The sequence below is a fragment of the Colobus angolensis genome, unplaced genomic scaffold (genome assembly GCF_000951035.1).
Source record: "Colobus angolensis palliatus isolate OR3802 unplaced genomic scaffold, Cang.pa_1.0 Scaffold80, whole genome shotgun sequence".
Classification (NCBI taxonomy): domain Eukaryota; kingdom Metazoa; phylum Chordata; class Mammalia; order Primates; family Cercopithecidae; genus Colobus; species Colobus angolensis.
In genome coordinates this window covers 5,184,493-5,210,798 of record NW_012121821.1, presented here as the reverse complement: position 1 = coordinate 5,210,798, position 26,306 = coordinate 5,184,493, and the positions used below count along the sequence as shown (strand labels likewise).

Sequence of the window (26,306 nt, the reverse complement as noted above, 5' to 3'; positions counted from 1 at the left end):
ACCATATTTTTTATCTTCTTGGTACAACATTCTTTTCTCCACAAAAACCCAATTAAGGACGTTGTGCCAGTTTACTCTTACTTCCTTCCTGTTCACTGAGCTTAAAGTGGGTATAGGTGAGAATGCCAAATAATGTACATAAAATGCCAAGAGCCTGATTAATGGACAGTGGATCCTTAAATAAAACGTATCCTCCAAATAAAGTAATGCAGAACTTGAAGTGTCCAAACATGTTATAGCTGAGGTTTTTGGATAAGGATAAAAAGGAAGAACAAGATAGATGGTATATTTACACACACACTCACACTACATAAAACAACTCAAAAGCAGCCCACCCCATGTAAAGAATAATGGGACCAGGGGCGGTGGATCATGCCTGTAATCCCTGCACTTTGGGAAGCTGATGTGGTGGATCTCTTGATCCTGGGAATTTGAGACCAGCCTGGCCATCATGGTGACACTCTGTCTCTACAAAAAATACAAAAATTAGCTGGGTGTGGTGGTGCACGCCTTTAATCCCAGCTATTCAGGAGCCTGAGGCAGGAGAATCGCTTGAACCCAGGAGGCGGAGGTTGCGGTGAGCCGAGATCATACCATTGCACTCCAGCCTGGGCAACAAGAGGGAAACCCAGGAGGTGGAGGTTGCAGTGAGCCAAGAATGCACAACTGCACTCTAGTTTGGGCGACAGAACAAGACTGTCTAAAAAAAGAGAATAATGGGAACTTCTTAGTTTCTTCAGGTAGGTTTTAGCGATTGATTAATCAGAGACACAAGACTGCCTCAACCATTCCTACTGACCTCCAAAAAAGAAAAGGGATACAATATAAAAGGAAAAACATTCAGAACAAGGTCTAGGGAAGATATTTTGTATAGCAATTTATAATTATGTTTTACAGTGGTGTTTCCTTGGGAAATGAAGTGAGAATAACGTACCAGAGAGCTAACTGGAGTTTAGGAGGGAAAAGCAGGAGGGGGAGAGGGAGCAATACTGAGCACCAACTACACACCAAACGCCATACTGGGCGATTTACACGAAATCTTCGAAGTTAGGCATCATGTTTACCTTCATTGCAGGCTCACTCCTCCTATTTACAGTTGTAGAGGCTCAGAGATTTTAAGTAACATGCCCCGGATTTACAGAGCTAGTAAGTAGCAGAGTTGGAGTCCAAACATAAATGGGTCTATTTAACTCCAAAGCCCATGTTCTAATCCAAAATACTGCCAGTAACATGCCGCTGGATTAAGGTTTTTCCAAATCACTGTATATTTAAAAAGCAAACTAAATACACACACATCCCCTTTAAAAATTACTTGTGGCCACGCACGGTGGCTCACGCCTCTAATCCTAATCCCAGCACTTTGGGAGGCCAAGGCAGGTGGATCACTTGAGGTCAGGAGTTTGAGACCAGCCTGACCAACATGGAGAAACTCCATCTCTACTAATAATACAAAATTAGCCGGGCGTGGTGGTGCATGCCTGTAATCCCAGCTACTTGGGAGACAGGCAGGAGAATTGCTTGAACCCAAGAGGTGGAGGTTGCAGTGAGCCGAGATCACGCTACTGCACTCCAGCCTGGGCAACGGAGTGAAACTCCGTCACACACACACACACACACACACAATTATATTTAAATATAATTATTTTTTCTATATAAATGAGTACTTTCTTGTTCTTGAGATGTATGATATGTGCCTATGTGCTTTTCCTAATTACAACACTAGAAATAGCTACCACTCTGTGCCTCAGTTTCCTCACTATATAAAAGGGGAACAAAATAATACCTCCCAGGGTTATTGTAAGGATTAAATAATATACACAAAGCTTCTAGCATATAGTAAGCACCATATGTGCTAGCTATAATAATAGTTACCAATAGCAGTACCTATGTGTCATAAACACCTGCTTGGAGCTTGACACATTCTCTCAAATACAACCACCCAACATCATAGATCGCACTTCCTCCACTTCATACATTTCATAAGTGATCAGTGAGACCCTGAGAGTTCCCACACTAGTCAGGCCCACAGGTAGTGGCAGAGCTTGGTGTTCACACCTGGACCTGTCTGACCCCTAAGCCCACCTAAGCAGCCTGGAGGTTCCTGCTGGGCAGCAGCAGTGCCTCGGGAGAGCACGGGCCGTGTCCTCAGGTGCATGTGGTGGCTTGATCCCATGGAGGTGACTTCCTGAGACACAGAGGATCTTCCCAAGGTTACTGGCAATAATCATAATAAAATATGTTTTATTTTCAATTATGAGCTATCTTCATGTGCACTGGCTCTAACATTTTAAATATCTTTACTCCTAGGCTTCTCTTTTAAGTATATTTATACTAGAAGGAAGTCAAATTTAAAGAAACTATTCATGAATCCTTTTTTAAAAACAACAAAATAAAGAGCAGTCTACATGTGGTATTTCCAGTTCTGCACTTTACTCCAGGCAGGCTGTCACCCCAACCTTCAGAATGTTCTGGTCAAACCCAGTGCCCTCCACCTCACTCAACCCCTCATTGGTGACCAGTCTCCTTGAACTTGGCCTGCCAGCGGCATCTGACACAGACACCAACCGCTCCTCCTCCTCCTCACTCTGGTTCTGTGCCACTCTCCTCCTTCCTTCCACCTCTAACTGCTCCTTCTCATCCTCCAGCTAGTTCCTCTCATCTCTCTGAATTCCAAATACTGGACTCAAACCCAACACTCAGTCTTTGAACTTATTTTCTTCTACTTGTTTGCTTGGTAATCTCAACCAGTCTCACCACTTTAAACCACAGCTTCATACTTCTGACTCCCTGTGATGCCTCCTGCTGAGACGTCACCTTTGAACTCTGACTTGTTTATCCAAAACTGAGCACGTGGCTGGGCTCAAACCTGTAATCCTAGCACTTTGGAAGGCCAAGGTGGGAAGAATGCTCGAACCCAACAGTTTGAGTTTGCAGTGAACCATGATCGTGCCACTTCACTCCAGCTTGGGTGACAGAGCAAGCTGAGCACCTGATCTTCCTCCCCAGTCCCAAACCTCCTTCTGGCTATCCTACCTCAGTTGATGGCAACTCTACTCTACCAGGTGCTCAGGTCAAAAACCACGTAAATCAGCCTTGTTTTCTCTTTCTCCACATCCAACTAGGCAGCAAAACCTGTTGGCTCTTCTTAGAAATATATCCAGAATCCAATCACTTCTCACTATATCCACTGCTACCATACTGGTAGCCACTATTACTTCTAAATTAGAATATTGCAGCAGTCTCTTGACAGTTTCCTGTGCCTCTTACAGTCCAGTAGTTCTCAACCACGGGTGATTCTGCTTTGTGGGCAATCTTTGGAGGCATTTTTGGTTGTCACAATTGGGCAAAGGGTATGTATGCTACTGGCATCTGGTGGTAGACCCCAGGCCTGCTGAAAACATCCTACAGTGTACTAAACAGGCCTGCACTAAGAACCATCCAGCTCAAAAAGTCAACAGCCCAGAGGTTGAGAAATTCTTCTTTAGTCTATTCTCAACACAGGAGCCCTGAGTGATTCTGTGATTTATTTTTAAAAACTTTTTGTAGCGACAGGGTCTTACTATGTTGCCCAGACTGGTCTCGAACTCCTGGTTGCTCAAGGGATCCTCCTGTCTTGGCCTTCCAAAGTGTTGGAATGACAGGCGTAAGCCACTACGCCCAGCCCACTGAGTGCTTCTATTAGAATGTATGTAAAATCATGTCACTTCTCTGCTCAAAATGCTAATGGCTTCCCATCTTACTCAGTGTAACAGTCCTTACGTAAACGCCCTACTCAATTCAGTTCTGTATTACTTCTCAGCCTACCACATTCCCTCCTTTGCTCAACCTGCTCCAACCACACAGGCTTCCTTGGTTTTTTTAGGGCCTCGCACCTGCTGTTGCCTCTGCCTGGAATGTTCTTCCCTCCTGATCTGCATGGAGCAACCGCATTTCCTTCAGGTCTTTACTCAAATGTCATCTTCCCACTGAGGCCTTCGTGACTAGCCCTGCCTAGAACTTCAATGCTGTCTATGACATTTCACATTCTCTTCCCAGCTCTATTTTCACTCCTTGGCAGTTAACGCTATCCAACACTGTATATAAATATTTAATTGTTTTCTATTTCTAATCTTCCTCACCAGAATTCAAGCCTGTGAGAGCAAAGACTTCTGTCTATGTGGTTCATTACTGTATCCCCGGTGCCCGGCACATAGTAGATGTTCAGTATATAAATATTTTTATATCAATGAATGGTTTAGTGGGTATTCAATACTTACTGAATAAACTAATGTTTTAAATCAGAGCACACATTTGGATGTCTTGATTGGGTAGCATGATGTACAAATTTTGGGACTAGACTGCATGGGTTCAAATCTGGACATCCCATTTGTCAGCTATGTGGCCTTAAGTGAGCTGGTTAACCTCTCTGTGCCTCTATTTCTTCTATAAACTAAAATGACAGACTCTACCTCACAGAGCTGCTATGAGAATTAAATGGACTAATACATACAAAATATTTCTAACAGTATCTGACACAAAATAAATATTTGTTAAGTATTGGTTTTCTAAAAAACTCATCGTCGTTGTTTTTTATTGCTGGTTGGCAAATATCCTACTTATTTACTTCCTGGGGAAATTCATTCTCTGCATTTGCCTAAGGGTGGGGGCAGAGTGAAATGTGAAGAGAAATAGAATGACAAGCAGAATGGTATAAATGGACAGTTGAATTTGACCTTTAACATATAACTTCATTTCTTTTTTTTTTTTGGTAGAGATAGGGTCTTCCTATGTTGCCCAGGCTGGTCTTGCACTCCTGGGCTCAAGTGATCCTCCTGCCTCGGCCTCCCAGTGTTGGAATTACAGGTGTGAGCCATGGTGCCCGGCCAATGACTTCATTACTTGACTTGAAATAATATTGAGAAAAACAGGCACACCCATATCCACATAAGTACAAACACATACTCCATAGACAGATGCCAGTGGCCTGAAATTTTCTTTTGTTATTTGTTAACCATTCCTTTACTTTGTTACTATAAATACCTGAACATGGTTTGAAAATCCAAACCTCCACTTCATTATTCATTCAAAAAATATTTATTTAATTTCACTGTCTGTAAGAAATGGTACTCTGAGTTAATTTTTATGAGGGAAAAGGTCATCTATTACATAAGAAAATTCAAAAACATTCATGACACAAAAAGCTAACCCATTTCCTCAGTTCATATTTCTTTTTTTTTTTTTTTTTTGAGACAGAGTCTTGCTCTGTTGCCTAGGCTGGAGTACAGTGACACAATCTTGGCTCTCTTTAACCTGCGACTCCCTGTGCCTCACCCTCCTGAGTAGCTGGGATTACAGGCGTGCACCATCTTACCCAGCTAATTTATATATTTTTTGTAGAGACAGGGTTTCACCATGTTATCCAGGCTGGTCTTGAACTCCTGGCCTTAAGCGATCCACCCGCCTTGGCCTCCTGAAGTGTTGGGATTACAGGTGTGAGCCACCACACTCGCCCCTTCAGTTCATATTTCTTTAAAATCCTATTGTGTGTAAAGATACAGTAAAAGGTTAAAAATAACTCTCTCTACTCAATTTAGGCCGTGCAATAGTGTGAGATTCAAATAAGGTAATGAATGTGAAAGTTTTGGAGAATATAAAAGACGATGCATTTGTAAGTTATATGAAAAGGATACGTGACAGGTGAAGTGTTCCCAATGATCCAATAAATTGATAAGTTCACCATGAAAGCTATTACTCCAGATAGCAGCACCATAAGCTAAAAATAAAACAAAAGAACCATTAATGCAAAGCAATGCAATCATTATAGTCATCAAGCAAAGGTACATTTCATTCGGCATTTAAAAAAATTCAAATATCAATCATTAATAAATAAGATTAGAAAGAGAATTTGGGAGACAGTAAGAATTGCAAGTAAAAAGGCAGAATGAACTGTATTTAGAAAAAATGTAATTTTTTCCACAAGAATCAATGAAAAATACTGCAATAACATCCTTTCTGTGATTGTGAATTTCCAGGTTCATTTTTCTTATTAATCTAAAGAAAAGTATACATACGCATTATTATTATTATAAATCAGACAATAAAGAAAAGCAGAAAGAATATAAGGAATTCTTATAATCCCAACCATCCACACATTAACATCTTGGCATACATCCTTCGAGATCTTTTTCTATTAAATTGCTCTTTTTTTTTTTTTTAAATGGAGTCTCACTCTGTCACTCAGTCTGGAGTACAGTGGTGCAATCTCGACTCACTGCAACCTCCGCCTCCCAGGTTCAAGTAATTCTTCTGCCTCAGCCTCCCCAGTAGCTGGGATTACAGGCCCATGCCACCACACCCAACTACTTTTTTTTGTATTTTTTGGTAGAGATGGGGTTTTACCATGTTGGCTAGGCTGGTCTCGAACTCCTGACCTCAGGTGATCTGCACGCCTTGGCCTCCCAAAAGTGCTGGGATTACAGGCCTGAGCCACTGCACCTGGCCTCATTTTTATTTTTATTTAACTCAATAAGCATTCATTGGATATCTACAAAGTTAGGCCAGGCCTTGTGAGGAACGCAATATGTACAAACTTCCTGCCCTCAAAGAGCTTAGAAACTACTTGAGGACATAATAAAAATCACGATGATCACAGCTTACACTTACATAACACTTATTATGCACCAATAATTGTTGTTTTACATGTATTCACTCATTTAATTTTCACGTACATCCACAAAGTAGATGTAAAAATATTATTCCTTTTTATAGATAACTTGGCTGGAAACAGGGGGACAAATGGGTTGGAACACTATATACACATACAATGTTCTGTTCAAATCTATCCCATAATTTTATCCAACAAGTTATCGAATCATTTTGTTTCTGAATTTAGACAAAATAATATCCATGATCTAAACTATTAAGAAGTTTAAGTTCCAAAGAAAACATGTCATATTTGAAGATGCTTTTTGTCTTATGTAGGGTTTTGTTATTTTGTTTTGTTTTTTGTAAAGACAGGTTTTTACCATGTTGCCCAGGCTGGTCTCAAACACCTGGGCTCAAGTGATCCTCCCACCTTGGCCTCCCAGAGTGTTGGGATTATAGGCATAAGCCACTATGCCCAGCCCCATGTAGGTTTTATCAGTGTTAAAATCAGTGCAGTCTTAAGAAGACCAGAGGAATTGGATTTGGGTCCTACTTAGGTAAATATAGTAATACCTCATTTAATTTACAATAGTGAGGTCTATTAAATAGCCAACATAGAGAAATTTGCTTAGAGATTTTAAAGAGTTTCTAGAAATATATCTAAAATATATCATTGCTAATTTTATTGAGTTCACAGAATGCTACATACCTATTTCTTGATACTTGGCACATCACATCACTAAAAACTCAATTACTCTACTTTGTTAGGGACTTTGAAGAATATAAAGTAGTTCCATGTTGAAGAGGAGTCGTAAAAGTGGGCATCCTTGTCTTGTTCCAGTTCTCAGAGGGAATGCTTTCAACTTTTCCCCATTCAGTATTATATTGACTGTGGGTTTGTCATAGATGGCTCTTATCACATTAAGGTATGTCCTTTGTATGCCGATTTTGCTGAGGGTTTTAATCATAAAGCGATGCTGGATTTTGTCAAATGCTCTTTCTGCATCTATTGAGATGATCATGTGATTATTTATTTATTTATTTATTTTGGAGTCTTGATCTGCTGCCCAGGCTGGAGTGCAGTGGCACGATCTCAGCTCACTGTAAGCTCCGCCTCGCATGTTCACACCATTCTCCTGCCTCAGCCTCCCGAGTAGCTGGGACTACAGGTGCCCGCCACCATGCCCGGCTAATTTTGTTTTTGTATTTTTAGTAGAGAAGGGTTTCACTGTGTTAGCCAGGATGGTCTCAGCTAGTCCCGATCTCCTGATCTTGTGATCCACCCGCCTCAGACTCCCAAAGTGCTGGTATTACAGGCGTGAGCCACCACACCCAGCTGATCATGTGATTTTTGTTTTTAATTCTGTTTATGTAGTGTATCACATTTATTGACTTTAGTATGTTAAACCATCCCTGCATCCCTGGTATGAAACCCGCTTGATCATGGGGTATTATCTTTTTGATATGTCATTGGATTCAGTTAGCTAGCATTTTGTTAAATTTTAGCATCTATGTTCATCAAAGATATTGGTCTTTAGTTTTCTTTTTTGGTTGTGTCCTTTCCTGGTTTTGGTATTAGGGTAATGCTGGCTTTATAAGCAAAAAAAAAAGTTAGTTGACACAATGCTCTACTTTGAGTCAAGGATGCCTCCTAGGGATATCAAGGAATGAAGATGACTTTCTCTCACACTAAATGGCCTCAGCCTTCTGTGGTCTTGGTTTCTCTGCCTTTTTTTTTTTAATGGCTTTTCTGCTGCGGTCCTCATTTTACAACCTGTTAGAAGGCGACCAAAAAAATCCTCTCTCCTTGTAGCATAAGGTCTCCAGGATGCAATGGTTTGAAACCAGATAACCAGGATGGCTAGGACTTTTGTAAAGTAAGTGGAAGTATTATCTAATAGATGGTCCAATGACTTCTACTTTAGAAAAAAACTGTATATGGTAAAATATATAAATCTGAAACAACTACTGGTCTACTTACGGGAAGCAGAGCAGAGCACTGGAGAATACAGACTTTGGACCCAGAAGGCATGGATCCAAATTGTGGCTCTGCTTATTAGCTGTGGGATTGCGAGCCAGTTACTAACTCTCTATCTCTTGGTTTCCTTGTCAGTAAAAATAATAACAATAGTGATATAGTTTGGATGTCTGTTCCCTCCAAATCTCATGTTGAAATGTGATCACCAATGTTGGAGGTGAGGCCTAGAAGAAGGTGTTTGGGTTATGGGGGTGGATCCCTCATGAATGGCTTGGTGCCCTCCCCAGGGGTAATGAGTTCTTGCTCTATTAGTTCTCATGAGAGCTAGTTGTTTAAAAGACACTGGCATCTCCTCCCCTCTCTCTCTTGTTCCCTCTCTCGCCATGTGATGTGCCTGCTTCCCCTTTGCCTTCCACTGTGATTGTAAGCTTCCTGAGGCCCTCACTAGAAGTAGATGCCAGCACTAATGCTTCTTGTACTGTCTGCAGAACGATAAGCCAAAATAAACCTCTTTTCTTTATACATTACTCAGTCTCAGGTATTCTTTTATAACATCATAAAATGGACTAATACAAATAGTATTAGTATAGCATCAACCTAATAAAGTTATGAAAACTAAATAAGTTAATATTTACATAGTGCTTTGAATAGTGCCGGGAAGAGAATAGGGGCTATATAGGTGCTTGATAAATTGATGCGACCAACAAACAAGACATTCCCACTAACTGTGTTCCAAGAGTTGTGGGAACTCTTGTGGGAAGCAGGAATTCCTGATAAGTAAGGTGTTATGGACTGAATGTTTGTGTCCCCCAAAATTCCTATGTTGAAATCCTCACCCACAGTGTGATGGTATTGGGAGGTGGGGCCTTTGGGAGGTGACTACGGCATAAGGGTAGAGCCTTCATCAATGGGATTAGTCCTTATGATAAGAAGAGATACAAGAGAGCTTGCTTCTCCTCTTCCTTGTTGTCAGATGAGCATACAGCAAGAAGAATGCCATCTATAAAGCAGGAAAAGGGCCTTTACCAAGAACCCAACCATACCGGCCGCCTGATCTCAGACTTCCAGACTTCAGAACTGTGAGAACCAAGTATCTGTTCTTTAAGCCACCCAGTCCATTGTAGTTTTGTTACAGCAGCCTGAACTAAGACATAGGAGGATTATACATTCTAACTTAAAATGTCCCCAAAGCATTAGTCTCAGCTGCTTGGGAGGCTGAGGTTGCAGGATCACTTGAGCTTAGGAGCTTGAGGCCAGGCTGGGCAATATAGCCAGACCCTGTCTCTAAAAAATAAAAGTCCCCAAAATACATATGTCCTTGATTTGCCAATGCCACTCCTGGGACTCATTTCCATAGGAAAAAAGGTATCAGTACATGAGGACACATGATGTACAAGGATGTTTATCACAGTATTTTTCATAGTGGTAAAGAACTGGAAAAAGTGAATATGCAAAGGGGCTACTGTACTGACACTGGCTGGGCGCGGTGGCTCATGTCTGTAATCCCAGCACTTTGGGAGGCCCAGGTAGGTGGATCACTTGAGGTCAGGAGGTTAAGACCAGCCTGGCCAACATGGTGAAACCCCGTCTCTACCAAAAATATAAAAAAATTAGCCAGGTGTGGTGGCTCATGCCTGTAATTCCAGCTACTCGGGAGGCTGAGGCACAAGAATCACTTGAACCCGGGAGGTGGAGGTTGCAGTGAACAGAGATCATGCCACTGCACTACAGAGTGAGACTCTGTCTCAAAACAAAACAACAACAACAACAACAACAACAAAACATACAGACACTGAAAAGAATGCTTTGGAGAGATTTTTAGGAGATATTATTAAGTCAGAAAAGCAAGATACAGAAAAGCATATGTGATAGGATTCTACTTTTGTCAAAGAAACAGATGTGGCCGGGTGCGGTGGCTCATGCCTGTAATCCTAGCACTTTGGGAGGCTGAGGCGGGCGGACCCGAGATGAAGAGATCGAAACCATCCTAGCCAACATGGTGAAACCCCGTCTCTATTAAAAATACAAAAATTAGGTGGGCGTGGTGGTGTGCGCCTGCAGTCCCAGCTATTCGGGGGTCTGAGGCAGGCGAATTGCTTGAACCCGGGAGGTGGAGGTTGCAGTGAGCCAAGAATTGCACCACTGCACTCCAGTCTGGGCAACAGAGTGAGACGCCATCTCAAAAGAAAAAAAAAAAAAAGAAATAGATGTTTAATTGGTGTGTGTGTGTGTGTCTGTGTGTGTGTGTTTATATGGATATATACGGCATGGAGAAAAATATGGAAGAACAAGCACTTAGAATATTAACATGACTTCAAGGGACATGGATTAGGGGGTAATGGAATGTGGAAGAGTGTATGGCTAGGAAGGCTGGGGAAGAGGAATCCACAATAAAAACAGCATCTATGATATCATTCCATATCTAAAAGTATACACACATGCATGTGTACCTATGTGTTTATACAAAAGAGATCCATGAAATGATGCTCACCAAAATGGTAAAGGTAATTACCTTAGTGTGATAGCGTTCCAGGGGCCCTTCACTTTCTTTTGTTGTTGTTTTGGTTTGGTTTTCTTTTGAGACAGAGTCTTGCTCTGTGGCCCAGGCTGGAGTGCAGTGGCACGACCTTGGCTCATTGCAACCTCCACCTCCCAGGTTCAAGCAATTCTCGTGCCTCAGCCTCTTGAGTAGCCTGCCTTGGTCTCCCAAAGTGCTGGGATTACAGGCATGAACCACCACACCCAGCCTCAGCTAATTTTTTTGTATTTTTAGTAGAGACCGGGTTTCGCCATGTTGGTCAGGCTGGTCTTGAACTCCTGAGCTCAAGTGATCCATCCGCCTCAGCTTTCCAAAGTCCCGGGATTACAGGCATGAGCCATCACACCCAGTCAACTTTTAAATTTTTTGTAGAGATGAGGTCTTCCTATGTTGCCCAGGTTCGTTTAAAACTCCTGGGCGCAAACGATCTGCCCACCTCATCCTCCCAAAGTGCTGGGATTACAGGAGTGAGCCACTGTGCCTGGCCCCTTCACTTTCTTTATATTTTTACATATGTTCAAAATCGACACAGTGATTTTAAAGCTATGTTTTCATTGTAAAAAAAGTTTAACTTAATCTAAATGTCCAAATTATTTGTGGGCTCTAGCTTGACATGCTCAGAACAGTAACCAGGCATCAGAAGACATTAATTGTAGTTCTGCTTTTGCCACTGAGTAGCTGCCTCACTCTAGGCAAGTCCCTTCACCTTTGTGTGCCTCAATTTCTTCATCTGAAAAAGAATCCTTACCTTAACTCCTTATCTGGTGATTATGAAGATAAATGTACGAATGGATCGGACATAGTGCTCTGAAAACTAAAAATTATATTAATAATGGAGGAGTTATTATTATATTGTTTCTTAGATATCAAAACAATTAGAACTTACCAAAGCAGAAACTGACCAGGGACCAAATATTCCTCCTTCTCCAAACACCGGCTCAAAGAAGGGCACAGCGACCAGCAACATGACAGATGACATCGGAGCCTGGTAGTACAGCAGCTGCATTGAGTTCACTTGTAATTCATGCTGTTTGGCTCCTACCCACTGAAAATTAGGAGATAAAACATGTCTGGCACAAAAGAAATAGTATCACTTAATCAAAGATGCAACAACTAGAGTCACAAAGATGGGAATGTGGGGTATAGACTAGGGGAAGATAAAATGTCTATTATTCTACAGGATTTCAAAGACCAGTAAGCTATATGAATGCCCTTTAAGCACCATGGATGAAAATAGCTCTATAAATTTAATTTCTGATAATCTAGCTTCTTCTCAATTCTTAGAAGGGGGAGAAAAGTCCTCTATTTCCTTCTACCTGATCCTAGTAAACAGGGAAAAATAAATGCACATGAGGGCCTACAAGGATAAAAGATCTTGGGAAAATAAGCGAAAAATGGAAATTCAGGTGATTAGGAATACAGATGCAGTGTTGGACTTCATTTCTTTCTAAAAATGGCAAAAATTTAAAAATGGAAGACAGGGGCTAGGAGCAGTGGCTGACACCTGTAATCCCAGCACTTTGGGAGGCTGAGGCAGAGAGATAACCTGGGTCAGGAGTTCGAGACCAGCCTGGCCAATATGGTGAAACCCTATCTCTACTAAAAATACAATTAGCCGGGTATGGTGGTGCACGCCTGTGGTCCCAGCTACTCGGGAGGCTGAGCAGGAGAACCAAGGAGGCGGAGGTTGCAGTGAGCTGAGATTGCGCCACCGCACTCCAGCCTGGGTGATAGAGCGAGACTCTGTCAAAAAAAAAACAAAGGAAGACAGAGGTTGGGGGGACAGGATGACAGTGGGGCACGGGGCAGGTTAGAGATGGCTGCCAATGTGTGTGGCTTGAAAAGGTATGTGGTCTTGTCAGTTGCTTTGGAAAACCCAATCAATGGTAGAAGACATTGTCCTCTCTCTGGATGACTTTTCTGTGGATACTATTCCTCATCCCCCACCAATACACCTAGTACATTGGATAATCACTAACCCTAAAATACCGTACCATTCAGTAGAAACAACATCTCAAGACCTCAAATCCCATTCGTCCACAAAATGCTTCACAAATATAACTGAAAAAGAGGCTCTGAAGAAGCTCTAATAGGACTGTTTGGATCAGATCTGGCAAGAACAGCCAGGCTTTGAATGACTTCTACATACTTCTTGTTTCTGTAGGTCTGGGTATCTTGTTACATAAACTCTAAGTCTATAGAAATTCATCAAGACAAATATAGAAGAGCAGGGAATTTGAACCATACTCCTGCCAGCTTTAACTAAGAGTTCTCTGTGAATGTGAAGGACAAAGAACTGATTCTTCTAAGCTGCCTGCTCCTCGGGGCACAGCAGCGAGCAAAAATGGATACAGAGGGTGTGTGATCACCGCACTTACCTTTCACAGTCTCTCCAGGCAGCTGCGTGTCTCGGCCACAGGACTGCCTGGAACAGCAGGGGCTCTCAGGCCTCCACTGTTCCTCAATGCAGCACAGCCTGGCTCCTGCCACCACCCCTCCAATGCTCTCCTAAGGGCACCATGACCTCCTTGGCCATGTCTAGACTCCCTGTGGCCCTTCCTGTGAGCCCTCTTTGCAGAACCTGCAAATTTTGCTTGGAAGAACTACCCTCTGGTTTACACTCCTCCCTCACTGCCTCCTGCACTTAGTTTTTAAGGCAGATGTCTGCCTTCCTCTTTCATCGCCCTGACTGATGTCTTTTACTATTTGCTGAGATCTACTGCTCTTCCCTCATCCCTTAAGCATCCTTAACCTTGTATTAGCCAGTCTCCTGGCCATCTCTACTTATATAATCTGCAGGAACTTGTTTAAAATCAACTGGTGCCTTTCTTCCACAAATGGGCTCCTCTTGTGTGGTTCCAATCATTGATGATATAATCTCCCTCAGGGATCAGAGCCTTACTTTCCCACTCACATTCAGTCAGGTTCTCCTATGTGTTCCCCAAAAGGCCCCTGGAGTGCCTTTTAACCTTTCCCTGTCCATTCCCACTGCCCTAGCCCAGGTCCTTCCTGCTTGTCCTGTGAAGCACAGGGAGGTTCCTGACTGCTCTGCCTTTCACCCTTCCTTCCCTTTTACCCACCCTTCCTTGCCATCAGTTACTTTTCTAAAGGGGAATGATCAAGTCAGTCCCTGTCTGAACCCCTCTCCTAGTGCGTGCTCAATAAAGACACACTTCCTTAGCATGCCTTCATGACCCTGACATCTGACTGCCTAGCCTCACCAAACAAACCAAGTTCTCCAAAACTGCTCCAGACTTTCACGCACACTGCAAGGAAAAGACCAGCTGTCCTTTACTGCTGAGCTCATTTCTGTGTGCCCTTCCATTTAAATTGTTAACTTTTCCGTAAAGTCTTACCTCACCGCCCCTCTTTTAGAGCTGCCACTTCCTCCTTGGTGTTCCCCAGAACCTTCCTCCTACCTTGGGGTACATATGCTATTGTGACCAGCTGTCTCCATGTGTTTCTACACTGCTGGACTGTAGCTGCTTTTCATCTTTGTATCCTCAACGGTCAACATAATGCAGAAAAGATGTCTGCTGAATGAATGAGTGAGCCAACCATCTTTCTACAACTGAAGCTAACAGCTGGTCACTCGTCTTCTAACTCCTTTTAATGTCTCCAGCAGTATAAGAGAAACAACATAGAAATTATGCCAAGATACAGTGGGCAGATATAACTTTAAGAGGAATGTCTTGGGAATATACCTATTTTGTAATAATACCTTTACCATTTACTGATAAGAAACTGTCCATTAATCTACAATCATTCCTTGGTCAATCTCATTTCAAATATCTACCTTAGGGATATAGAACCTTTGATTCTAATCTATAGCAATTTTGAGACTTGTGTGAACAAAAATGATCATAGTGACAGAGATGGTAAGTACTCTGAATCCATTACATATAAGGAGTACAATTTCTTGCTCTGTTTAATAGCCAATACTAGGCAAGAACAAGTGCATTTAACAAGAAAGATGAATAGGAATGTTCACTAGCCTCTTCTTTTATTTAAACTGCTTCTCTGTCACTAGAAAATCTATTTCACTGCAGAATATTTTCAAACACCGTCTCTGACATGATCACTACTAGAATGTTTGAGATGCCAGGGCTCTATTACTGAACTCCTAACATTTCTAACAGGAATGCCTTAGTTTAATAACCAGTGGATGTTTGTGAAAAAAGTAAAATTGGTTACACATTTTGGCTTTGATTTCCCATACAGGCACACACAGAATTTCCAGACCAAGGTTTTCAGTATAGAGAGAATACCGTTTCACTGTCCCCTACAGCAAATTATTTTTTCTCCACTACATAAGAAACAAAAACTATACTTGTTAGATTTTATGGTAATGAAGTAACTGAATCCATGAACACATTTTTAATGAATATCTGCTATAGGCAAGGCACTGTGCTTGCACAAATGGTAAAATATTCATTGATATAAATTACTCTAGTATATTAATATTATAATAATCTATATTAGACAAATTATTAAAAGCCAATAAACAAGTTGTAACAGCAGTATAATTTTTGAGGCAAAAAAACCTAAAAATCTGAAATTTTTCTTTACTGTTCAGATTTCTGGAAGTATACTCACTCCTTCACAACAATGTTAAAAGAGTACACAAAAAACATAAATAAACTTAGGAAGTATAAAGTCTTACTACGTATTTTGTAAAGATTTCCCAGAAAATAACTTCACCCCAAGCTGAGACTGTTAAGCATGGATATTATACACTTACAAACAGGTAGGTATTTGGTCAGCATCACACACCCAAGTTTCTCTGTCTCCTTTCTTCTCTTCACCTTGAGTCAACTTAAGCAATTACGCTTTCTTCCCAACAGTCTATTGTCTCTATACTGTATTTTCTAAACCTTGGAATACAGCTTCAAAATTTATGAAATCTGCTAAAAAGGCACATAAAGAAAAAAAAAATTACCAACCACTTGATAAAGGGATGTAACTAAAACACCAAGAGCAGCAAACACCATTCCAAGGAAATTAAACTTCACATCGTAATAAGAATTTAGGATTACACCTAAAGTTATAGGAATCTGTAACGAAAAAGAGGTAAATGTTGTTCAGATTAAATTCAAGAGACAAAAATTTAGCATTCCTTTCACAATGTCTTACAAGGCTAATGATAAACACATAACTGGGAAACAATGAACCTGTATAAATGTTTTCTTTTTCAACTTGGGAAAACTGGTTGTTAATCCTATTTCCTAAACGTGAAATATGATAAATCTATATTGATATTCACATTTAATTCTATTTTAAATTTGTGGTAAATATATTGCACTTTGCAAGAAAATACAACATGAATACAAAGGTGAGTAAAGGGATCCCAGAAATAGTGTCTAAACAGCATAAGCATAAATATAAAACAACAAAAGCATAAAGACTTTAAATATAAGGCCGGGCACGGTGGCTCACCCCTGTAACCCCAGCGCTTTCGGAGGCCAAGGCGTGCAGATCACCTGAGGTCGGAGTTTGAGACTAGCCTGACTAACATGGAGAAAACCCGTCTCTACTAAAAACACAAAATAAGCCGGGCGTGGTGGCGCATGCCTGTAATCCCAGCTACTTGGGAGGCTAAGGCAGGAGAATCGCTTGAACGCGGGAGGCGGAGGTTGCCGTGAGCCGAGATCGCGCCATCGCACTCCAGCCCGGGCCACAAGAGTGAAACTCCGTCTCAAAAAGAAAAAGAAAAAGGAAGAAGACCTTAAATATACTAAGTTACTAAGTGCTAAAATTGAGTCCACCTCCTTTTATTTAAAGTTGCAGACAGCTCTGCAGTATGGTGCTGCAGACATTTTGAGACCTACTTTATGCTAAATCTCTTCACGTTTTATCATACACGATTTGATTCCCCTAGGGGAGAAAGGCTGTTTTTCAGTTTGAGCTTTTGCAGATACTCTGATAACACTGGACTGTACCACACAATACAGTTTTTCTTACCGATCACAGCACTTAACGATTTCCATCAAATGGCAGCTACTAAAACTCACACAAGCCCACTCTTCTGGGTTGACAAGATGGCCTTTTCCCCCTCCCCAAAATAAGCCCGAAACTTCACTGGCTCACAGATGACTCATTTGTGGATTTCAAGATGAAGGGAAAGACCAGTGTGCGTTCGAATTTCCCGGGGCCAGTGCAGGAGGTGAGTCGGGAGAGCCGCGCCTTGGGAAGCTGAAGCTACTCACCAACGTGAGCTGGATTCTGGTGGAGAAGGTTTTCTGGTAGCAGAAGGTCTGGATGGCTATGATCACCGGCGTGGTCATGGCCTTGGCCAGTTGATAGGTGCCTATGGTATTGTTCTGCAGAGAAAGGTTAGTGAAGACCACAAAGCCACAGAAGCTGAGGGCCAGGAGGAAGATCCTGGAGGGCGGCAGACTTTTGGGGGCAAAGATGTCCAGCTTGTGGCATATATACAAGCCCAGCCAGGTGACTACGAAGTGCACCAGGGTCAGGCTCATGTTAGGGAAGCCGTGGTGCACATAAATCCATTTGTTGAGGAACACAATGCAGATGGACACCAGTAGGTTGAACAGAAGCCCGGCGGCGATTCGCCCGTGGCCCCGCATTCGGTCCACCAGCGATGCCATGATCCCCGCGAAGCCGGGGCCGTTTAGCCTCCCAAGGGGCGCCCGGCCTGTCTCCAGTTGCCCTTCTCCTCCACCGCCGCGTCCTCGCAGACGCCGACCTCACCGTCTGACCCAGGAGTGGCATGCACAGATCAACCCTGGGCGAGCAGCACTCTTAACAGACGACACACGCCTCGCCGCCACCCTGTAAGCCAGCGAGGACACGGCAGCACGTCCCACGCCCCGCCCATCTCCGCCTGCGGCCACGTGACCCGCGACTCCCGTGCCTCCGCCCCCGAGTCGCGGGCTGAACGGCCGCTACCCTGCGCAGGCGCGCTGAGCCCTGGGCGCGCGACGCTCGCGTCTTTGTGTCCTATCCTCTGGGTCCTCAACCCTCTTGGTCACCTAACGCCTACCTGACTAGACCAATCTAGGAGCCCTTTCTTGATGTTTGTTTCCCGTATGTCACTGACCCGATTTGCTAGACAACTTCCCTATGGCTGTGCAGACACTGTTAGCCAATTTTACCTATTAAATGCTGAGCAAATTTAGCCCTCACCAGAGGGGGAAAGAACTTATCGAAAGCATATTTTTATTTTTTGTTTTTCGAGAAAGACATTCAAAATTTACTTTCCAACAGACAGCATCATGGAGTGAGCCCAGGAGTTTGAAGCCAGGCTGAGCAACACAGTGAGACCCCCACCTCTAAATTAAATGAATGAGGTAGGGAAATTAAAACTTTCACACCCAGGACATGCCTGTTCCCACTCTGTAGCCTTCATGCAATACTCAGGGAAAAAGTCTTCATAATTCCTTGGCATAAGTCACATCAAGAAAAGTTTTTAAAAATTAGTATGTGAACCTGTGATAGGAAACATGCCCTTGTTAAGAGTTTCTTCTCTAGAATGAAAACCCAGTTCTTCAAGAGTAGGCACTGAGGAACTAAATTAAGTTGCCTGAAATTTCCCACTCAGGTGCCCACCACTTCTGGTGTTCAGGAAGACAGAGGCATCTGGGAATTGTGAGGAGCACATTGGCGCTCTTGGGGCTCCAACTTGAACTGTATTTAAATAAACAGCAACACACATATTGACTACCTAAGGACTCAAATGAGTCCAATTGGCCAGGTACAGTGGCTCATGCCTGTAATCCCAGCACTTTGAGAGATTGAGGTGAGTGGATCACTTGAGGTCAAGAGTTTGAGACCAGCCTGGCCAACATGGCAAAACCCTGTCTCTACTAAAAATACAAAAATTAGCCAGGCGTGGTGGCAGGCGCCTGTAATCCCAGCTACTAGGGAGGCTAAGGCAGAGAATCACTTGAACCCGGGAGACGGAGGTTTGCAGTGAGATATCATGCCACTGCACTCTGGCCTGGGAGACACAGCAAGACCCTATCTCAAAAATAAATAAATAAAAATGAAAAACAAGTCCATTTGAGGGCATCCTAATTAAGAGTCTAAGGTTGAAGGAATTTCGTAATTCTACAACCTTAGTGGGTTTCTGTTGTTGTTTTTTAAAGTACATTCAAAAAATAAGGCAAAACAAAAGATGAATACAGAGGCGAGGGGGCATGCAAAACAAGTTTCTAAATAGATGACAGACCTTGTCCACTTACCCACATAGTTAGGATGGAAGCATATAATATTCCTCCTCCTCATTAGGCTAAGTAGTTTTCCACTGTTGTTCAACAAATAGGTAATAGTCTTTGGAAATAGTCACCCTAGGTTGTACAAAGTTTCTATATATATAGTTTGTTGCAAGTAACAAAACTACTTTTAAGACTCACTTCTTTCCCCTCCCCCCCAAATCTAGTCTGTATTTGTTTTGGTATGAATTTTTTGTTTTTATTTTTTGCAAAGCAGCATAGCAATAATCATGATTACAGGACTGCATGAGCTGTAAAAATCATTTGCATATTAGTAAGAATAAAGAAAACAGGAAGACAAGATTAACTCTTTAGAGAAACAACAACAAAAAAAGCACATAATATAGAGCTGATCAAATTCTATGATCCCATCTCAGGCTTCCTGAGCCAGCTCTCTTTAGGGGTGGCATCTATAAATACATATTCAAGAAATTCCTTAGATGATTAGCAAATTTGGGGAATTACTGTTTTCTATTAGAATCACATTCTTTTAGTTGTCTCCTATTTATAAGCCCTACACTCTAGCCCATTTGGTGTATTTGTTGGTTCATAAAAATGCCCAGCATTTATCATTTCTTGCTCATACTGATTTCTTAATCTGTAGAGCCTCATCCTTCTTGTGTCTCTCTTTGCCTTTGCAAATTCAGTGCATTACTCAAATCCCAACCCAATATTACTTCCTGAGAGTCTTTTCAGCTGGAGATAGCTTCTTCCTGCTCAGACTACTTGTAATTCTTTTTCTTTTTGGAGACAGTGTCTCACTCTTTCCCTAAGGCTGGAGTACAGTGGCGCGATCTTGGCTCACTGCAACCTCTGCCTCCCAGGTTCAAGAGATTCTCATGCCTCAGCCTCCCCTGAATAGCTGGGATTACAGGCGCCTGCCACCATGACCGGCTAATTTCTGTAATTTTTAGTAGAGACAGGGTTTCACCATGCTGGCCAGGCTGGTCTCGAACTCCTGACAACAGGTGATCCGCCTGCCTTGGCCTCCCGAAGTGCTGGGGTTACAGACGTGAGCCACCGCACCCAGCCACTACTTGTATTTTTTAATGACACCTTTTAAATGTACTTATGGTATTTCCCCTATTAGAAGAGCTGGATTTGTAATTTCCAGTGTATTCAGTGCCTACTATGTGCCAGGTACGCTAAGTCTTTATATGCTCTTGTTTTGATAGGAAGTTTGCTAAATGAAAGCTAAACTAGAAATGTCTTCAAAATAACTAAAATAATAATAGCATGTTACGTTAGAAAACATTCTTGTTATAGTCTTAATTTTAATATTCAAAAAATACTAAATTTTATAAAAAATTACTTACCTGGCTTAAAAATAAATCTACTTTCCATCATCTTTACGGTTTTAAACTATCAGAATGCTTATGATTACAGAAAAAACTAGAATAGAAAATTTAATTTTCTTATTACATGATAGACAATCCTCGAATTTGTAAAAACAGAAAAATTTTAGTTTTTATATAGTTTTATTAATAAGCATACACAGAAATGCTGATATACATACGTTACATGTTCAAAGTGTCACGATAATATTCTGAAAAGTACAAAATTCAAATGTCTAAATTTTACATGGCAATGCAAAAGAAAAAATTAATAACAAGTATATTTTATTAAAAACTTCATTTATCATGAAAATTAGTGAGATTACAAAGATTAAACTATAACTGAATTTCATACCCTAATGGGTCAAGTCCCTGGTCTAGGAGCATTAGAGAGGACTCTCTTAGCTTCTGCAGCAACTTCCTTAGCTCTTCCTTAGAAAATACCTGATTTTTAAAAAGAGAAATAAGAATGAGAACAAAGACAAGTATGAACTTAGTTAGCTAATCAATCTGATTAGCTTCATATAAGAAGAAATTCCTCTTTAAGATTTAGGTAGCCAGAGGCTAGTAAGTTAGAGTAGTTCAGGAATTTCAAGGCGAATTCTCAGAGTCAGTCTATATATTTCTAACTGCTTACAAATATATACACATTTTGGGAAAAAAGCATAAACATTAAAACAGGACTATTACTTTAAGAAAATCCAAGAACAATTACAAATGTAAACACATCTTCACAAAATATTACTACAGAGCATATCAAATCATTAAAATTTAAAACTACAATGCTCTAGAACTTACCAGGTACAGTTTGTGGCGCTCAGAGGATACCATATCTGCTAACTGTAGACATTCCTGATACTGACCAGTACTGTGCAATATTGTATGAAGCAGAAAACACAACATTGGCAGACAAAGCTTTCTCAGTAAAACCATTTGATGTGTTCTTTCATGGTCTTCTTCAGCATCCTACAAACAGAGATCAATAAATCATTTTAACAATTTAAGCTAAAGATCCTTACAAAAAGAAAAGCTAAGTACTGAATCAAATCCAGAATGTAATTGGTAGACAAGATTTAACAGCAAAAAAGTATGAAGATGAACAAAGTAGATTACAGAGAGGTCAGAGGTATGACAGTGAAAATAAAATGCTTCTGCAATTGTATTTCTAATAAACTTACTGTGTCCTGAATAAAAACATGCATAAAAAGAATGAGTTAGAAACTGAACATCATCAGAGCAAAAATCAGAACAGAAAACAATCACCACTCCCTTGGATGTTTACACATATAAATCAAGATAGCTCTAAGGAGGCCTGAGAGGACACACCAGACTGACAGCAATGACTGTTGCTGGGAAAAAGAGGATATGGGGAGGGGCACACAGGGAGGGTCAACTTCACTGCAGACTACTTTGCTTATAAACAAGGAAAATGGAATTTATGATTTCCTCATATAATTTTTAAAAACAGAAAAACAGAACCTATAGATTTGAATAATACAATTAATGAGTCAGAACAGATATATGAGGAAAACAAGTAGGAAAAACAATTGTCATTTCTTTATACATACATGGATCTTTCTTAAAATCGATGTGAACAGTAAAAGCACAGAAAAAAAAGTAAACCTCTTATGCCCACTGCATTTACTTACAACAAATTTGAAAATTAAAATAATTTAAAAGTAATCAACCACATAATTTCTTTTTTTTTTTCTTTTTTTACCTTTTTCTTCTTTTCTGAGACAGCGTCTCTCTCTGTTGCCCAGTCTGGAATGCAGTGGTACAATCATGGCTCTCTGAAGCCTTGATCTCCGGGCTCAAGCGATTCTCCTACTTCAGCCTCCCAAGTAGCTAAGAACCACAGGCATGTGCCACCATGCCTGGCTAATTTTTTTTATTTTAAAAAAATAATAATTTTATTATTTGCAGAGATGGGGTCTCCCTATGTTGCCCAAGCTGGTATCAAACTCTTGGGCTCAAGTGATTCTCCTGCCTGAGCCTCCCAAAGTGCTGGGATTACAGGAATGACACACTACAATTTCTGAAATAATCTTAAAAACAGAAAGGAAATCAATAGCACTAATAGTGCAGAAAAAAACAAAAAACATAAAAACAGGACAAGCTAAGATAATAAAGGCTCCTTTGAAAAGCCTAATGGAATATCTAAAAATATCTTCATGTGAAAGGCTATATTAAATTGCTAAAACATTTTTCAAATGAAGATGTAAGTGGAGGGGTTAATCAACAACAAAATATAATCTGGTAATTAATACCAAGGAGTAATTGTACTGATTTGGGCTAAAATTACTATCAATATTTTGGTCCTGTTTGAAGCATAAATACATAAAAGCAAATATTAAAGTGCTTCTTTACAAGGGAAGCACCTGTATTTCTTTCCTCAAATAGATACTTGCTACCTTCAGAGGTGGATTTTAAATACTTCAAGGTTTTACTTGTAATTCATATTAGTGATCCCAACCTAGAACCCAGTAAGAATAAGAGGACTGCTTCTTTCTGGACCTTTCCATTTGTGCTCCAATATAGTCTTTCTGTCTACGTTAAAGAGGCTGGGTGCCCCTGGCTTCTGACTGTTGCCTGAAAAGCAGCAGATTACTTTCTCATCTCATAGGATGGACCCAGACTTGCCTTTCCTAAATCCTGTTGCTGCCATAATATCAGAGTGTGCTGCAGGTAATCTCTTTTGCTAATTATAATGAATTCTGATACTAGCGGGCAGGCTGCCAGCAACCATCCAGGGTAATGGCTGACAGACCCAGCAATTTGCTACAAGGAAAAGTAAATAAACAGCTCTGCTACAACTGAAGACATTTTTGTCATCTGAATGAACAAAACCTTTGAAATAGCCCGTAAATATGTAAAACAGACAGATTATTTCCACTAGGGATATATAGTGTCTTGTAGGTGAGAAAAACTCATTACCTAATATGTGTTGATAGCAAGAGTTGATTGGTACTGTTATTACAGCTATTCCTAATCTGAAGACAGTACATTAACCTCAGTAACGCAATTATCATTCATTTACCAAGTACCACTGAAAGCCTCTCATGTGCTCAGCATTATTTTAAGTGCCAGAGTCAAAGAAATAAAGAAAACAAGGTTACTCCCTTCATGAAGGTTATATTCTAATGAGGGTAGACATAAAAAAGCAAATAAATTAATACGTATTATATCAGATTGTGCTCAATGCTATAAAGAAAACTAATGCAGGATATGGAGATTAAAAGGGACAGGTGTGTGTGTTATTTGTGTGTGTGTGTGTGTGTGTGTGTGTGTACACACATGCATACATGCTATTTTAAATAGGGTGGTTGGGTTGGGGAGAGGTTCTTGAAAGAGATGAGATTTGAGCAGACTGCTGAAAGAAGTACAAAGTCATCCATGCACATATCTTGGCGAAGGAGCATTCTAGGCAGAGCGGAACCAGTGAAGAGGCCCAGAAGGCCAGGATATAGTGAGGGGAGAGCAGTAGGACACAAGATTAGGGGGTTAGTTTAAAAAAAAGAACAAAACAAAACAAAAGTATGTATACTCTTGTACATCAAGAAAAGAAAGATTTTATTCCAAGTGCAATAAGGAGGCATCAGAAAGTTCTGAGTAAGAGAGTCGCATATATTCCATTCTGAAAGGGTCACTAGTCCATGTGCATAAGGAACAGGTTGTATAAAGAACAGGGAGAAGCCAGGGAAGACAGCAGAGGCTTGGACTAGGATGTACTAGAGGTAGAGGTAGTGAAAGGTAGGTAAAGATGACCTGCCTGCTCCATTTTTTTCTGCCATCCCACTGTGCCAACACTAAGGGGACTATTCTAGTTATTTAAAAACTTGAGGGGTAGCTATATAAAAACAGCACATAATGCTAGGGCTATTGCATACAGCCGTGCCTTGTACAAGGGTGGCTGGCCAAGCAAGTCAGTGGGGCTGAAATCTAGCCTGTGTTCTGTTCTACATGTTGTGTGCACTTGCCATGGAACCTATCTATGTAAGGGAAGGGAATTAAAATTTTTTTTTTTTGAGACGGAGTCTCCCTCTGTTGCCCAGGCTGGAGTGCAGTGGTGCAATCTTGGCTCACTGAAACCTCTGCCTCCCTGGGTTCAATCGATTCTCCTGCCTCAGCCTCCCTAGTAGCTGGGATTCCAGGTGCGAGCCACCATACCGGGCTAATTTTTTGTATTTTTATTTTATGTTTTTGAGACAGATGCTCGCTCTGTCGCCAGGCTGGAGTGCAGTGGCACGATCTCAGCTCACTGCAACCTCCGCCTACTAGGTTCAAGCGATTGTTCTGCCTCAGCCTCCCAAGTAGCTGGGACTACAGGCACGTGCCACCATGCCTGGCTAGTTTTCTGTATTTTTAGTAGAGACGGGGTTTCACCACGTTAGCCAGGATGATCTCAATCTCCTGACCTTGTGGTCCACCCACCTTGGCCTCCCAAAGTGCTGGGATTACAGGCATGAGCCACTGTGCCTGGCCAATTTTTTGTATTTTTAGTAGAGATGGGGTTTCACTATATTGGTCAGGCTGGCCTCGAATTCCTGGCCTCATGTGACCCGCCCTCCTCGGCCTCCCAAAGTGCTGGGATTACAGGCATGAGCCACTGTGCCTGGCCAATTTTTTGTATTTTTAGTAGAGACGGGGTTTCACTATATTGGTCAGGCTGGCCTCGAATTCCTGGCCTCATGTGACCCGCCCTCCTCGGCCTCCCAAAGTGCTGAGATTACAGGCATGAGCCACCGCTCCCGGCTAGAATTACAATTTTCTAATTCACATACAAGTGACATGTGTTAGCAGGAGCCTTGAACAGTGCCCTACGTCATCGACCATATAAGAGTATTAGGCTCAACACAGGTGATTAAAATGTTATCATTTAACTGTTCAACAAACCTCTTTTCTGGATTAGTTTTAAAGAAATAATTGAGATTGAATATTGATTTTTAAATCCCTGATGAAACAAAATGGTATATCATTCATTGCCTTCCATCTCAACTCCATTTTTTTTTTCTGAGACAGGGTCTCACTCTGTCACCTAGGCTGAAGTGCAGTGGCACGATCTTGGCTCACTGCAACCTCTGCCTCCTGGCTTCAGGCCATTCTCCTGCCTCAGCCTCTCTAGTGGCTGGGACTACAGGCATGCACCAACATACTGGGCTATTTTTTTTGTATTTTTAGTAGAAACGGGGTTTCACCATGTTGTCCAGGCTGGTCTGAAGCTCCTGACCTCAGGTGATCCACCCGCCTCAGCCTCTCAAAGTGCTTGGAGTACAGGCGTGAGCCACCACGTTTGACCTCAACTCCAATTTTACGGACCCCAGACTATTTTGTGGCTTTCACTACCTAATCTACTTAATTAATAATTAGAATAGCGAAGATTTATGTATAAGTAAAGCATTGAAGTCTTTTCAAAATTTAAATGACACTTAATTAGCATTTTACAACATTAAAATTTTATCTTCAAAAGAATCAGCATGAATCAGATGAGAAAGGTTTTGCCAGAGGAACCTGTGGAAGGTTTAAAACAAGTCAAGGGAGTTCTATTATGAACATTAGGATAAAAAGTGGAGACTCGGCTGGGCACAGTGGCTTAC

At 41.4% G+C, this 26,306-nt stretch overlaps 2 protein-coding genes across 2 annotated transcripts in view; both read right to left on the bottom strand.

Moving 5' to 3' along the window:
- Positions 1-4: 4 nt before the first annotated feature.
- Positions 5-18,020, bottom strand: SLC35E3 (solute carrier family 35, member E3). Its single transcript, XM_011929283.1, has 5 exons — positions 17,348-18,020; positions 16,085-16,195; positions 12,028-12,186; positions 5,670-5,752; positions 5-239 (listed from the first exon to the last, which is right to left on the bottom strand). The coding sequence occupies exons 1-5, from the start codon at positions 17,747-17,749 to the stop codon at positions 53-55; spliced, it is 942 nt and encodes a 313-aa protein (XP_011784673.1). The 5' UTR covers positions 17,750-18,020; the 3' UTR covers positions 5-52.
- Positions 18,021-20,816: 2,796 nt separating this feature from the next.
- The window catches only part of NUP107 (nucleoporin 107kDa), a 28,440-nt gene continuing 22,950 nt past the window's right edge, over positions 20,817-26,306 (bottom strand). Inside the window, exons 16-17 of the mRNA XM_011929282.1 lie at positions 21,508-21,675; positions 20,817-21,153 (exon numbers count right to left, since the gene is read on the bottom strand). Of these exons, the coding sequence (XP_011784672.1) occupies positions 21,046-21,153; positions 21,508-21,675 (276 nt within the window). The 3' untranslated portion in view covers positions 20,817-21,045. The remainder of the gene's footprint in view (positions 21,154-21,507; positions 21,676-26,306) is intronic.